Consider the following 14,760-nt stretch of genomic DNA (forward strand, 5'->3'; position numbering starts at 1 on the left):
GATTTTAGCGCTACTCCTCTCGTTGGGGAGAAGTACAGAAACCGATTTAAAGAGCACTTTATATCGATATAAAGGGCCTCATTGTGTGGACGGGTACAGCGTTAAATCGGTTTAACACTGCTAAAATCGGTTTAAACGCACAGTGTAGATCAGGCCTGTGACTATACCACGATAGAAAGAACCAGAAGAGATGATGTGCTTGATTTTGATGGATATTTTGGATTCTTTAGATACATTACATTGGTATGATACAGGGCTATTATGTTTTTAGGCTGCGGCTCCTTAGCCAACGTTGGACCCACACTGAATTCACAAACCAAGAGATCTGATGAATAACCTGAAATGGGCAATCTTTTCCAGCTCTGAGATATGTTTCATTTTGGCTTTCTGTTTGCTTGAACTGATGTCCCCACATCCAACGTGATATCAGGACGTTTAAGTCCTGTCTCGTGAACGGTCTCAGTAGAGGGTTGTACCTTTCTTGCAATGGGGTCTGAATGTTTAGCCACTGAATGCTTGGTTGCCTTGGAACTAGAGCTCAGTGTAGAGGCTGATGCCTTCGGCATAACCAACTTCCTCAATCTGGAAATGCCTGGGACTGATTCAGGCCACTTGTTCTTTCCCTCACTTAATTCCGATACCCTTCAGTCCCAAAGGGGTAACAGTCAAAACTTCTTGTTATAAGAGGGCTTGAAATCTTTTGTCTCTCCTGCTGGACATGGGGAGTGAATGTGCAACAGACAGCACAACACGAAGGACGGTGTCTTTTCTCTAGGCATTTAAAGCACCTGGAGTGGACATCTAAAGCTAGGAAGCCCACGGAGCATAACACACATCTTTTAAAGTCACACTTCTTTGTCTTCGGCCCCACCATAGACACTGATACTGTCACTAGATACTAAAACCGAGACTAATGCTATTTATATGAACTACTGGCTAACAAACTAAATGTACTAAACTGACTGACTATCCTAAGAGAATAAAGGCACTTATCAAAGCTATTACAGATCCACAAGATCCGGAGAAGGTCCATATCCATCCCCAGTGCTGCACCTAGAAGGAAATGTAAAAGCAACAAAGAATCCTGTGGCACCTTATAGACTAACAGACGTTTTGGAGCATGAGCTTTCGTGGGTGAATACTCACTTCGTCAGATGCACATAGTGGAAATTTCCAGGGGCAGATATATATATGCAAGCAAGCTAGAGATATCTGCCCCTGGAAATTTTCACTACGTGCATCTGACGAAGTGGGTATTCACCCAAGAAAGCTCATGCTCCAAAACGTCTGTTAGTCCATAAGGTGCCACAGGATTCTTTGCTGCTTTTACAGATCCAGACTAACATGGCTACCCCTCTGATACTTGGAAGGAAATGAGATGGTTGGGTTGTGCTGTCTCTTTGTGCTAATATTTTTGTTTCCCTTTTATCTAAACCAACCTAGTGCTGTGTCTGAACTGAAGTGATTGTTAACTCCAGTTAAAGTAGTGAACTGCGATTTTGTCTCTTCAGAGGAGCAACAAACTTGTCCCCAGAGAGGGCTGAGCAGTTCAGGACAGATGGTTTTGGGGTGCTTTGGGTCTGGGGGTGTGTTGAGGTCACCCTTCAAGTAGTAACCGAGGCTGGGGAAGACCGGGGGAGGGGAGGGCCTGCTGGAGTCAGATTGCTGAATCAGGGCTGCAGAGCACACACCACTCAGGGCACTGCACGCTTGTCTGGTGGCTGTTGTTCTGCAGGCTGAGAGTCACAGCAGCAGAGCAGAGTTACAGGGCCTCTCACTGGCCTGCGTGGAACCCCAAAAAGTGACAGCCCCCAACAATGAGTCGATAACAGCAAAGCAAATACCTTAGCCCCCCTCACCCCAGCCCTACATTCTGGGCTTCCCAAGGTGTCCTGTATGTTACACATCTGTCTTGGTTAGATGGTAAGCCCTCTGAAGCAGAGAAAACCTGTATTTTGGATCTTGGATAGCACCACTCACAGCATCAGCACAGAAAAAACAAGAAATAGCAGCATGCATGGAGCGGTGCTGTTTATGCAGACAGAAGCATGGCTGGAGATAAAATGCAAAGGTGCTCAACACTGTGTCACTCAAAGTGAGACAGAGCAGGCTGTTGCATGTCTTCAAATACAGGGCATGAACAAGCCTAGGGCAAGGCTACCAGCTGGCACATTCTTGACTCATTCAAAACATGGCTAAGGGGTTTCTTGTTTTCTCCTGTATTTGCATTGTCATTCTAATTACTTTATGCTGATTAAGATACTGTGTTGGCAAACTCCACGAGCAGCATTTAGGGTCACCTAGGACTTGGCTACATTAGAAATTTCAAAGCGCTGCCCCGGCAGCGCTTTGAAGTGTGAGTGCAGTCGAGCCGCAGCGCTGGGAGAGAGCTCTCCCAGCACTGCTTGTAAACCACATCCCTTATGGGTGTAGAGTGTAGCGCTGGGAGCTGCGCTCCCAGCGCTGCTACCCTGATTACACTGACACTTTACAGCGCTGCATCTTGCAGCACTCAGGGGGGTGTTTTTTCACACCCCGAGCGTGAAAGTTGCAGCGCTGTAAAGTGCCAATGTAGCCAAGCCCCTAGAGGGATGTAAAGTGAAGTTGCAGAGATGGCCAGAATGACATTCCTGATGGGATCAGAACTCACCTGAATGATGGTAGTTTGGATCAATTAGATTTCCCTAAAGCAAAGAATAGCTATTGCCTGGCACAAAGGAAACCCTCGCATGCCGTTTGGATTCCTTTCTCAAAAATGGCTCTCCTGGCTCAGCCTCTCTTCCCCCCACCCACCCCGAACTCTTCTCCCATAAGGCCCTTCCGCTATCCCCATGCTCTATGGTTTGTGTTCTACTTGGCCTCTCAAGCCTTCCCCTTGGACTCTCTAAACCACCTCCACCCCAGTGCCATACCTCCACTCTCAGACTCTCGCTCCTCCTTGCTGATTTTCTCCAGTAGATTTGAGCACATTTTGTTCAGGCTCTGGATCTGTTTCTGCAAAGTGAAAATAATAAGAAAATGCAAGGACATCTTCAGCATGGTACAAGACAGCAAGGTTAGTGTATAAAACCTTTCCCAGCGGCTGTGTGACTGAATGCAGGCATTTAGAGAGCCTGGATCCAATAAAAGGTTACATGCTCAGGTATCCTACAGCAATTCCTACAGAATGGGAAGTGGTTATGGTGCTGTCACTTTAGGAGGTGGAGCCCAATGGTCTGGGGCAGCTGGAGCAATCACAGAAGGGGAAAGGGAGAAGGGCCTAGAAGAAAAGCAAATTGCAACAAGGACAGAATGGCAGGATGTAGCAACTCAGGAGCAAGACAGAGAAATGGGCAGCCTGCACCTGTTCTCTCGGTTGAAGGTGGGTGCAGCACCTAGCTGTTCCTCTCCTACCTGTGCCACATCAGAGCTCATTCGAGTTGCATCTGTAATTAGCTGCTTCTCCTGCTCCTCCACCTCAGGGTCGGGCTTGGTACGGAGGTGGTCTGGCACCACCTCATGGCTGAAGACTGGCACACGCCCTTCTGTCTGTCGCTGGAACAATCAGAGAATCTATGATCAGAGCCCAACCCTCCAGCAAAGCAGTCACACAACTGGAGCAAAGAACGCTGGCTAGGAAGCTACAGCCCTGCTAACAATTTGCTGTTGAGGGATTTTGATCTATAAAGCATTAAATGGTTTGGGTCCTATCTAATTAGGTTTTTTTCATAGACTCTAGGACCGGAAGGGACCTCGAGAGGTCATCGAGTCCAGTCCCCTGCCCTCATGGCAGGACCAAATATTGTCTAGACCATCCCGGATAGACATTTATCTAACCTACTCTTAAATACCTCCAGAGATGGAGATTCCACAACCTCCCTAGGCAATTTATTCCAGTGTCCAACCACCCTGTTAGGAACTTTTTCCTAATGTCCAACCTAAATCTCCCTTGCTGCAGTTTAAGCCCATTGCTTCTTGTTCTATCATTAGAGGCTAAGGTGAACAAGTTTTCTCCCTCATCCTGATGACTCCCTTTTAGATACCTGAAAACTGCTATCATGTCCCCTCTCAGACTTCTCTTTTCCAAACTAAACGAGACTAAACTAAACAGGTTCTTACACTACGCTTGTCCTCATGGTATCCAAGCATTCTAGGGGCTACCCAAGATCCCTTTTCTCTCCCACGGCGATGCCTGCCAGGACAGCCACGTTTAGCTGGCATGCTTGTGCTAACAGCCCTCACATTTCAATATCGGGGGGCCTGGGAGTTCTTAGCGGTGTGTCTTGGACTGTGGTATTTACTACATTGTTGGTCAGTTAGCCGAGGACATGATGCAAGATGCAGACTTCTTCTGGAGAGAGCATGGCTGAGGCTAAGTTCCTGGGCAGCCAGTGAGGAGGCCTGTCAGTACAGGGATGTTCTCTCTGGGGGGCCCTGGCTGCACGATAACTGCATTTTCACAAAGTGGAACAGGGAATATAGACTGTACCAAAGCGCAAGTTGGCAGGTGAAACCTCTCCGCAGAGCCGCTATGGGATGAGACAGCCCTCCCCCAAACTGTTCATCCCCCTCTTCCTTCTGTGGAAAGGCTGTGTGTGGAGCATTAGGAGGTTGTAGGTGAGTTGGAGCTAGTGCCTGAAGCACATTCCAGTGCTCCATGGGCATCTCTCAGCAGAGCAGAACTGCCAGGTTCTTACCATGATCTCCTCATCACGGTCTGGAGATAGCACCAGGGGAATGATGACCTGGTTGCGCATTAGGGGTGTCTTCTCATGCTTCAGCACTTTGTTCAGCGTGTTCAACTGGCCTGAGAGCAGTGCAAAACTGTCCAGTACTGAGGGCCTGGGAAGGGAAAGGGGATGAGTGAGACCTGGGAACGGTTGCAGGAGACAGAGAGAGCTCTCTCACAGCTCAGCCTCGGCTCGTCATCCACTCGTCTCTGCAAGACCCCCAGACCCAGGGGTAGAGCAGGCTGGGGGAGGAACGGTGATCTCTGGTATTTGTGAAAGAAGCCTGCCTCAAAGCAGGGACTAATAACTCCCCCTTTCCCTGTATGATGCCATGGGTAGCGCCATTCCCAGCACCACTGGAAGGGAAAAGGGGCAGGAGGTGCCTGTAGGTTTTAAATTACATGCACAGAAAAAGATGCAGTTTTCCTCATCGCTCACTTCCCATTGTGGCCCTTAAGGCAATGCCTGAGACACCCTTTAAGTTCTACCCAGCACCTGGCACTAGGAGTAGAGAACGTGCTCATGGTTTGGCTGTTGAGATTAAGAGCCAACAAAGTAGATAATGTTTCAGGTGGGAAGTTTGCTTAATAAATACCATCAGCAAAGCCCCCTTCAACTTTCTTTGATTTCTTGGAGAAATCATCAGGGAGGTTCTGACAATTCTGCAGGCCTTTTACAATGCTGCATATAAACAGTGACTCTCTCCAGTGCTTCACTGTGGTAGCTGACATTAAAGAGAGACTGCATAGTTTAGTTAGCAGCTCAGCCATTTTGTCCTGAATGTCCTTCAAAAGGTGAATGTCATTATGTGATTGACGTCAAAAACCTCTAGGCAAATGCATAGCAACGTCAAACAACAAATGCAAAAGCTATGTTTGTGCAGGGGTCAGGTGGCATAGCTGGCAAGACCAAGAAACATGGAACAAACAATTTACCTATCGTATAGTAAATGTGGGTTTTCAAGATGTCTTCTCCAAGTGGATCCCACTCAACATGTGCTTGGGGAGCCATGCACACAGTTTCATGCACGAGGCCCAAGCGCATCATGTAAGACTCACATGGACAAAGATTCAAAGCAACAACTATGATTTTTACTGCCACACATAGGGTGGGGCTGTGGGGATGGCCTGGGTAAGATACAGAGACAGACACAGTGGCCCTAATCAGGAGTAGTAAAAGAATGAGATGGATCTAGTCTCTCTCAGATCTCAGTGTGATTCTGTCCCTGGCTGGAATTAAGGAGCTCAAGGCTCCATAGATGTTCCCGATTTAACAAAGATCCCAGTCTCCCTTGGAATTGTACATGCCTCAGTTTGGTACCAAGGAGTTGCAGGCCAGTGCCGAACCAAGGATGCAGCTCAGAACTGAGGATAGATCATACAAGTCTTCATACATCCCCTCCACTACAACCCCTTTGGAGGATGACTCCTGGTGGTATGGGCAGACAGATCTGAAGGCCATCTCTAGATAGGGATAAAATCCAACTGGATCTTTCCTTTCAGTGAACTCTTAGATCTGAGAATGCTGAGAAAGCTGGCTGCACTGAGGTCTGACCAGATCCACGTGTCTGTGCCTTTGCATATTCATTCACAGATTCACAAATTCCAAGGCCAGAGGGGACCATTGTGATCATCTAGTCTGACCTCCTGTACAGCACAGGCTAGAAAACTGACCCAAAATAATTCCTAGAACACGTCTTCTAGATAAACATCCAATCTCGATTTAAAAATTGCCAGTGACAGAGAATTGACCAAGATGTTTGGTAAATTTTTTCAATGATTAAATACTCTGTCAAAATATACACCTTATTTCCAGTCTGAATTTGTCTAGATTGGATCAGCCATTGGATAATGTTCGACCTTTCTCAGCTAGACTGGAGAGCCCATTATTAAATATTTTCCCACGTTGGTATCGTACTTATAGTCTGTAAGTCCGTTCTTAACCTTCTCTTTGCTAAGATAAATAGATCGAGCTCTTTGGGTCAATCACTATAAGGCAGGTTTTCTAATCCTTTATTTGTTCTTGTGGCTCTTCTCTGACCCCTCTCCAATTTATCAACATCCTTCTTGAATTGTGGGCACTAGAACATAGTATTCCAGCAGCAGTCACAACAGTGAAAAAGAGAGAGGAAAAATACGACAAAGAGTCCTGTGTCACCTTATAGACTAACAGAAGTATTGGAGCATGAGCTTTCGTGGGTGAATACCCACCTCCAGATGAGTCTGACAAAGTGGGCATTCACCCACGAAAGCTTACGCTCCAATACTTCTGTTAGTCTATAAGGTCCCACAGGACTCTGTCGCTTTTTACAGATCCAGACTAACACAGCTACCCCTCTGATAGAGGAAAAATAAACTCTTTTACTCCTATTTGAGATTCCCCTGTTTATTCATCCCAGGATAACATTAGCTCTTTTGGTCACAGTACTGGGAGCTCATGTTCAAATGCTTATCCACCACGACTCCCAAATTTTTTTCAGAGCCACGGCTTCCCAGGATAGAGTCCTCCAACCTGTAAGTATGGCCTACATTCTGTTCCCAGATGTATCCATTTAGCTTTATTAAAACACATTATTTGTTTGTGGTCAGCTTAACCAGGAGATCCAAATCACTCTAAATCAGTGACCTGTTTTCTTCATTATTTACAACTTCCCCTAATTTTTGTGTCATATGCAAACTATCAATAATGATGTTGTGTTTTCCTCCAGCTCACTGATACAAGTATTAAATAGTGTATGGCCAAAAACTAATCCCTGCGAGACACCATCGGAAACACATCCACTTGATGATGATTTACAATTACATTTTGAGACCTATCAGTTAGTCAGTTTTTAATCCATTCAATGCATGTCACACACAAATTTTATATCCTTCAGTTTTTTGGTTTTTTTTCCAGGCAAAATGGTGTGCAGTACCAAGTCAAACACCTCACAGAAGTCTATCTATATTACGTCAACACAAATCCCTTTATCAACCAAACTTGCAATCTCATCAAACAGAGATGTTAAGTTAGTTTGACAGGATCTATTTTCCATAAACCCATGTTCACTGGAATCAGTTACACTGCCTTCCTTTAATTCTTTATCAATCGAGTCCTATATATGGAAACACCCCTTCCTTTCCTTGTGGGTGGACACTCCTTTCCATAAGGACTGACTCACAAGACAAGGTCATTGTGATGAAATGGGAATGTTCTTGATGTGTTATTTGAATGCTGAGTGGGGAGTACTGACCTGGGAAGGTTGCAGGGGAGTTTTGCCAGGACCATCTGAATTGGGGAAGAGAGGATACCTGAGCATGTAACATGAGAACCCAGGAAGGGGGTAGGAGGCCAGGTGACACCTCTGCCTGGGAAATTGGACAAAGGACACACAGGCTGGAGGAGGAGCTGGGGGGAGGCTGCGTGAGAGGCTGGAGGGAGTTTCAGTTTAGAACTGGCTGGAAAATGGAGAGGGGCGCCCCGAAGGGGCTTTAGCTTCGCAACATGGATGTGGCCTCCCTGGGGCCCCCAGATGGACCTAACTAAAGGCGGTCCTGTTATCTGTACCGGCAAGACCTGTTTTGGACTGTGTTCCTGTCGTCTAAATAAACCTTCTGTTTTACTGGCTGGCTGAGAGTCCTGGTGAATCACAGAAAGCCGGGGGTGCAGAGCCTTGAGTGCCCCCACACTCCGTGACAGTCACATCTCAGAGCACATGCAGTACTGAGTTGTGTAGGGTAATTCTATTCTTTCTAGGGTCTTATACCATGCCCATCACCATGGCATCTGAATGTGTAAAATGTGGCAATTTTTAGAAGTGGGAAAAGTAGGGAGTTCACCTACCCAGAAGTCAGAAACACCAGAGAGGATTGCGTTCAAACTCTCCTGTGAAGTTAATCTCTGGGCAAAAAACAAACCTTGAAAATTTCAACCCCAAAGTTGAATTTTCACAGTTGAAAAGTCATGACAGCATATAGGGAGAGATGTATCTCTCGCAAGCACTTCAATACTGTGGTGATAGGCGCTGCATAAAAACCCTAGGACAAAGACCCAAACCGAGATTTAGAAATCAGTTGCAATGCTGGACTAACAAGCAAGAAAACCACCCACATTAGATCAGATGACAGAACCAGACCCTTTCTAGCGTGAAGAATATCATGCACAACTATCCTTATATTCCCTAGAAGTTCTGTGGCCTGTGCTGCACAAGAGGGTTGACTAGATAATCTTCTGGCCTTAGAATCTATACAGAGCAAGGGATGGTCCCTGCTTACTCCATTCCTGACTGGTTCTGAAGCACACTTTGCTGAGGAGCCAACACAAGGAGCAGGCACCTCTGTAGTTTGCACTTCTTCTACAAGGCTTGCGCCTGCTTCTTTGTTCAGAAGATCATCTGCCAAACCCAGTGTGCGGGGACCTTCCCTCCAAAATCACCTGATCGTTATGTGGCAACACCAGCAATTGCTAACATGAAAAGTTAATATTAAGGAAAGTTTTGTTGGGTGGGGATTCTTTTCATGGGATTTAGCAGCTGGAAATAAGGGCTACGTGTGCTGTCAGGCCTCTGTGAACCCCAGCAAGCAGAATGTAGAGCACGTCTTGCACAACAGGACAGATTAGCCACAACACCCCACACTCACAAACATGCACACCCTCTTACCAGGTGAGCCGGTCATACTCATTCTCTAGCTTATAGATGAAGCTGACCAAGGAATTCTTCAGGTCAGCCACCTGGCTAATAAGCGCCTCCAGGGACAATTCGAGCTGCTTCTCCTCCCTCTGCAGAAAGTGGGAAAGAGAGGGGTTAGGACAAGGCCTAGGGCTCTCCTCAGCCCCAGAAATGCACAGAGGTCACCAGACACAAACATATATGTTTTTTCTCCTGCTGACAATAGCTCATCTCAACTGATTAGACTCTTCCTGTTGGTATGCATACTTCCACCTTTTCATGTTCTCCATATGTATAAATATCTCCTGTCTGTGTGTTCCATTCTATGCATCCGAAGAAGTGAGCTGTAGCCCACGAAAGCTTATGCTGAAATAAATTTGTTAGTCTCTAAGGTGCCACAAGTACTCCTGTTCTTTAAACACATATGCATCGCCCCACTCACCCTTATCAGATAGAGCAACACCACTCTTCCAGGAGAGAAACATGCTGGAGATAAAATGCCCGGGGTTTCTTCTGTCACAGCCCCATTTCCCTTCAGCCAGGAACTCAATCTCCTGCAGCTCACAGGCAGCTGGTCTCTCCTGCATTTCCTAAGCATCACTAGACCCGACCTCCTCAGGTACTCACCTGAGACTCAGGTACCAGCCTCTTTCCCTCACCCTTGCCTTTGGTCTTGCACTGACCATGTCATTTCCAGTGGCCATGGAACCTGTAGGCTCCTGTGTTTCATCTGTCATTTTTAATTTGTGGCTGGTGCTCAGACACTGCAGTGATTAGGATCATATAAATACCCTAGACCCACAAAAAGAGTTGACTAGTGCCTTTCATTTCAAAGTGTTTCATACCTACATACAGCCATCTCACTGACATCCTCTGGGATGGGGGGTGGCAGACAACTGGGGCACAACATGCCACCTAACAGATGGGTGGGGATCTGCAGCCTAGGAAGCTGGGTCAAACCCTGGACTCTTACAAAAAGCACCCTAGGATCTCGGCTACTATATGTTACTTATACAGTAGCAGAGTTGCATAAAATTCTTTACGAAACACAGTTGGACTAGGTCCCTGCCCCAATAATTTACCAATGTAAACCACAAAGAGAATAATAATACGCCAAGGAGGGTGAGAGAGAGCAACCAAACAATGGGAAGGGAATGTTGATTGGGAAAGCAGATCATGACACAGTCTTTTTACAGGCATCCACCCACAGCTCTCACCACACCCTTCCTGTCTCAGAGCAACCATCCTTCTCCATCCTCCACCTTTCCCCCTCACTAGATCCATCTCCCCATCCTGGTTACATCACCCCTCTACGGTTCCCACCAGCTCTACTCACTCCTCTTCCCATTCCAATGTACAACTCCTCCCACCACCACAAATCCAGATCCCACAATCACATCCTTCTCTACCGCCTCCTCCTCCTCACCTCTGCTGACATTTGCACAAGTCCTGGTCCTCCCTCCACCCCTACCCGCTCCACCTCCCACACACATCCACCCTAATAATCTATGATCACCTCTGCCCCCTCATGGCACCATTCCCAACCTCACACCCATTCTCCTCCACCCCCATGCCCTACCCTGTCTCTCTTTGGAACATCACTCCATTTCTAAAAAGATTACAGCCATCCATGAACTCTCCATATCTCCCTCCTACCAGCTCCTGGTTCTCACAGAGACCTGGATCCCTTTGTCTCATCCAGCCTTTGCAGCTGCCCTCTTACTGAGACCCCTCCTTCTCTTACACTTCCCACCCTGGATCAGACCGTAGTGGAAGTGTTGGACCTCTCCTCTCCTGCTCCTACTGCTTCCATCCTCTCCCTCCTCCCCTATTTTGAATAGCACTACATGTGACTCTTTTCTCCTCTCCCACTCCACCTTGCTCTCATCTACCATCCACTTAGCTCCTCCCCATCAGCCTCCCTCTGGCTCTCCTTCCTCTCCTCACCATCTCCCACATTCATCCTCAGTGACTTCAACGTCCATGTTGATAACCCACCCAACCTCTCAGCTGCACATTTCCTTACCCTTCATTTGACCTGCAGCCCTGGTGCAACTCTTGCACTCACCAAAGGGACCATTCACTTGACTCAGTCTTCATCAAGCACTGCTCTCTCTAATTCCTGCGTTCCTTCTCTCTGACCATCACCAATCCTCTTACAGTGCCACTCCTCAGCCCCTGCCCTCCCGCCTTGGCACTCGCCTTTTCTGTTTGCCTCCAGCCCATCAGTGCTTCTCCTCTGCTCTCAGCCCTCTCCTCCGTTCATAGGATTGTTGATTCACTCCAGGCTTCACTCACCTCCATCCTTGATTCCTTTGACCCTCTCTCTCATCACAAGGTCCACCTGGTCAATCCCCAGCCTTGGGTCACCCGCAACATCTTTTTCCTCTGTGCCTGCTCTCACATTGCAGAGCATCTCTTACGAATGAGCAGGCTGACTTCCTCCACTACAAATCTGTTCTCCCCCATTTCAACTCTGCCATCTTTCTACCTAAATAACACTACTACTTCAACTTCACTGACTCCTATGGCTGCAATGCCAACTGCCTTTTCACCACTTTGACTCAGGCTTTGTCTACACTAGCACTTTTGTTGACAAAACTTTTGTGGGTCGGGGTGTGAAAAAACATACGCCTGACTGACGTAAGTTTCACTGACAAAAGCACCAGCGTGGACAGCACTATGTTGGCAGGAGACACTCTCCAGCTGACATAGCTACCGCTGCTCATTGAAGGTTGTTTAATTATGCCAGCGGGAGAGCTCTCTCCCGCTGGTGTAGAGCATCTCATAGACTCATAGATTCGTAGGAGCTCTTATGGTGGCGCAGCTGCAGAGATGTAGCTGTGCCACTGTAAGGTCCATAACGCAAACATGGCCCTACTCTTCAAACACATCCCTTCTCCTGCCACAGGAGCTCACAGATTTTGTTGATGAAATACAACATGACCTTGCCCCTCCCCCCGGCTTGCCTTTCCCTTCACCTTTTCCCCTCCATCTCGCCTTCTGCACTGTTACACATACAGAAGTGTCTCATCTGCTCTCTTCCTCTAACCCCTCCACTTGCCCCAGTTAACCAATCTCCTGATCTCCCTCACTGCCCACTCTGATTCCCACCATCAGTTTTCTCCTTAACCTCTCATTATTCTCAGGCTCTTTCCTCTCTCACAACATACTTTGTTTGTTTTTTAATATGGGAGAGACTAAACTGCCTGTAACCTAACTTGCCTCTCCAACTGCTTCCCTGTCTCCTACCTCATTGAACATGCTGTCTACAGTCCATGTTAGACCCTCTTCGATCCGGCTTCCATCCCTTGCACTCCACTGAAATCACTCGCAACAAGTCTCTAATGACCTCTTCCTAGTCAAAGCTCAGAACCAGTACTCCATCCTCATCCTCGTTGACCTGACAACTGCCTATGACATAGTCAACCATACTCTTCTCCTTAAAATCTTGCTCTCCCTTGGTTTCCAAGATTTGGCCCTCTCCTGGTTCTCCTTCTAACTCTCTAATTGCACCTTCAGTGTGACCTCATCTGCCCTCCAAACTTCTGCCATTTTTCACAAGGCTGTCTTTAATCCCCTTTTCTTCTCACCTTATCTTTGGGTAATCTCACCTGCAAACTGACATTCAACCACCATTTCTATGCCGATGACTCACAGATCTACCTCTCTGCTCTATCCTTGTCTCAATCTGTCTCTTTCACATCTCCTTGCGGATGTTTAGCAGTCAGTTTAAGCTTAACATGGCTAAAACAGAGCTCTTCCCTCTTTCTGCACCATCTCTTCTTGATCACTATGGAACACCCTGTCAACAATGTCACCATCCTGCCTGCCACTTGGGCCTGCAAACCTGGGTCTCATCTTCCACTTGGACCATTCTCTAGGTCCTCACATCCAAGCTCTTTCTAAATTTTGCAGATTCTTTCTGCTTAACGTCTGTCAGAGATAGAGGGATACAACAGTCTACACAAGCAAAATTCTCATGCAGGCTATCACCATTTCACATCATGATTATCGTAGCATCCTTCTCTCTGGCTGTGACAAATGCAATCTTGCCCTGCTCACATTCATTACTTATAAGGAGAGGCTGAGGGAACTAGGATTGTTTAGTCTGCAGAAGAGAAGAATGACGGGGTATTTGATAGCTGCTTTCAACTACCTGAATGGGGGCTCCAAAGAGGATGGATCTAGACTGTTCTCAGTGGTACCTGATGATAGAACAAGGAGTAATGGTCTCAAGTTGCAGTGGGGGAGGTCTAGGTTGGATAGTAGGAAAAACTTTTTCAGTAGGAGGGTGGTGAAGCACTGAAATGGGTTCCCTAGGAGGTGGTGGAATCTCCTTCCTTAGAGGTTTTTAAGGTCAGGCTTGAGAAAGCCCTGGCTGGGATGATTTAGTTGGGGACTGGTCCTTCTCTGAGCAGCGGGTTGGACTAGATGATCTCCTGAGGTCCCTTCCAACCCTGATAGTCTATGATTCAGAATGCTGCTGCAAAGATCATTTTTGTAGACAGTTGTTTGACTATGTCACCCTTCTCTTCCCATCTCTCTCCTGGCTCCCTGTTCTCTATTGCATCAAACATAAGCTGCTTAACTTCACTTTCAAGGCCTTTGTGACCTGTCCCCACCTTGCCTATCATCTCTCCTTCACCATCAAGTTTTTGACTCCTGTCTATGACCAGCCCATGATATGAACCTTCATCACCCACTTGTGACATTTTCAAATAAGCCATGCCCCACCCCTACCCCCTCCATCTCACAAAGCCCCTGCAGCCATGTCCCCTTCCACCTCTCCCAGTCTCCCAGCCATGCCTCTGAGATAACCGCCCTCCGCCTCCCCAGCCATGCCCCCCATCTCCCCAGCCCCAGCCATGCCCTGCCCCCTCCATCGACACAGCCCCCCAGCCATGCCCCCCTCTCCCCCAGCCCCACCATGCCCCCTTCACCTCTCCCAGTCTCCCAGCCATGCCCCGCCCCCAGCCATGCCCCCATCTCCCAGCCCCCCAGCCATGCCCTGCCCCTCCTGCACACAGCCCCCCAGCCATGCCCCCATCTCCCCAGCCCCCCAGCCATGCCCCTTCCACCTCTCCCAGTCTCCCAGCCCAATGCCCCGCCCAGCCATGCCCATCTCCCCAGCCCCCCAGCCATGCCCTGCCCCCTCCATCGCACACACAGCCCCCAGCCATGCCCCTTCCACCTCTCCCAATCTCCCAGCCATGCCCCGCCCCTCCGCCTCCCCCAGCCATGCCCCGCCCGGGGACACGTTAACACGGACTCCGAGTTCGCGGCCCGCCTATGGCGATGACCAACCCCTGGACTGAGTCTCGCGCACCTGCATGGCAGCGCCTCAGCTCCTCCTAACGCGCAGGGCGGGGCTGGCTCGGCCTCCCTTCTACTTCCGGTCAC

The 14,760-nt window shown here is 48.1% G+C and overlaps 1 protein-coding gene across 2 annotated transcripts in view; it reads right to left on the reverse strand.

The window, feature by feature from the left end:
* MED8 (mediator complex subunit 8) overlaps positions 1–14,729 on the reverse strand; it is a 27,545-nt gene extending 12,816 nt beyond the window's left edge. The window contains exons 1-5 of one of the 2 annotated variants that reach the window (XM_032794433.2): positions 14,687–14,729; positions 9,349–9,467; positions 4,677–4,821; positions 3,394–3,534; positions 2,913–2,994 (exon numbers count right to left, since the gene is read on the reverse strand). In XM_032794433.2, the coding sequence (XP_032650324.1) occupies positions 2,913–2,994; positions 3,394–3,534; positions 4,677–4,821; positions 9,349–9,467; positions 14,687–14,692 (493 nt within the window). In that variant the 5' untranslated portion in view covers positions 14,693–14,729. Of the gene's footprint in view, positions 1–2,912; positions 2,995–3,393; positions 3,535–4,676; positions 4,822–9,348; positions 9,468–13,516; positions 13,661–14,686 lie in introns of those variants that run through there. The other variant, XM_075067550.1, reaches the window with a different exon arrangement.
* Between the last annotated feature and the right edge of the window lie 31 nt (positions 14,730–14,760).

This window comes from Chelonoidis abingdonii, chromosome 7 (genome assembly GCF_003597395.2).
Source record: "Chelonoidis abingdonii isolate Lonesome George chromosome 7, CheloAbing_2.0, whole genome shotgun sequence".
Lineage (NCBI taxonomy): Eukaryota > Metazoa > Chordata > Testudines > Testudinidae > Chelonoidis > Chelonoidis abingdonii.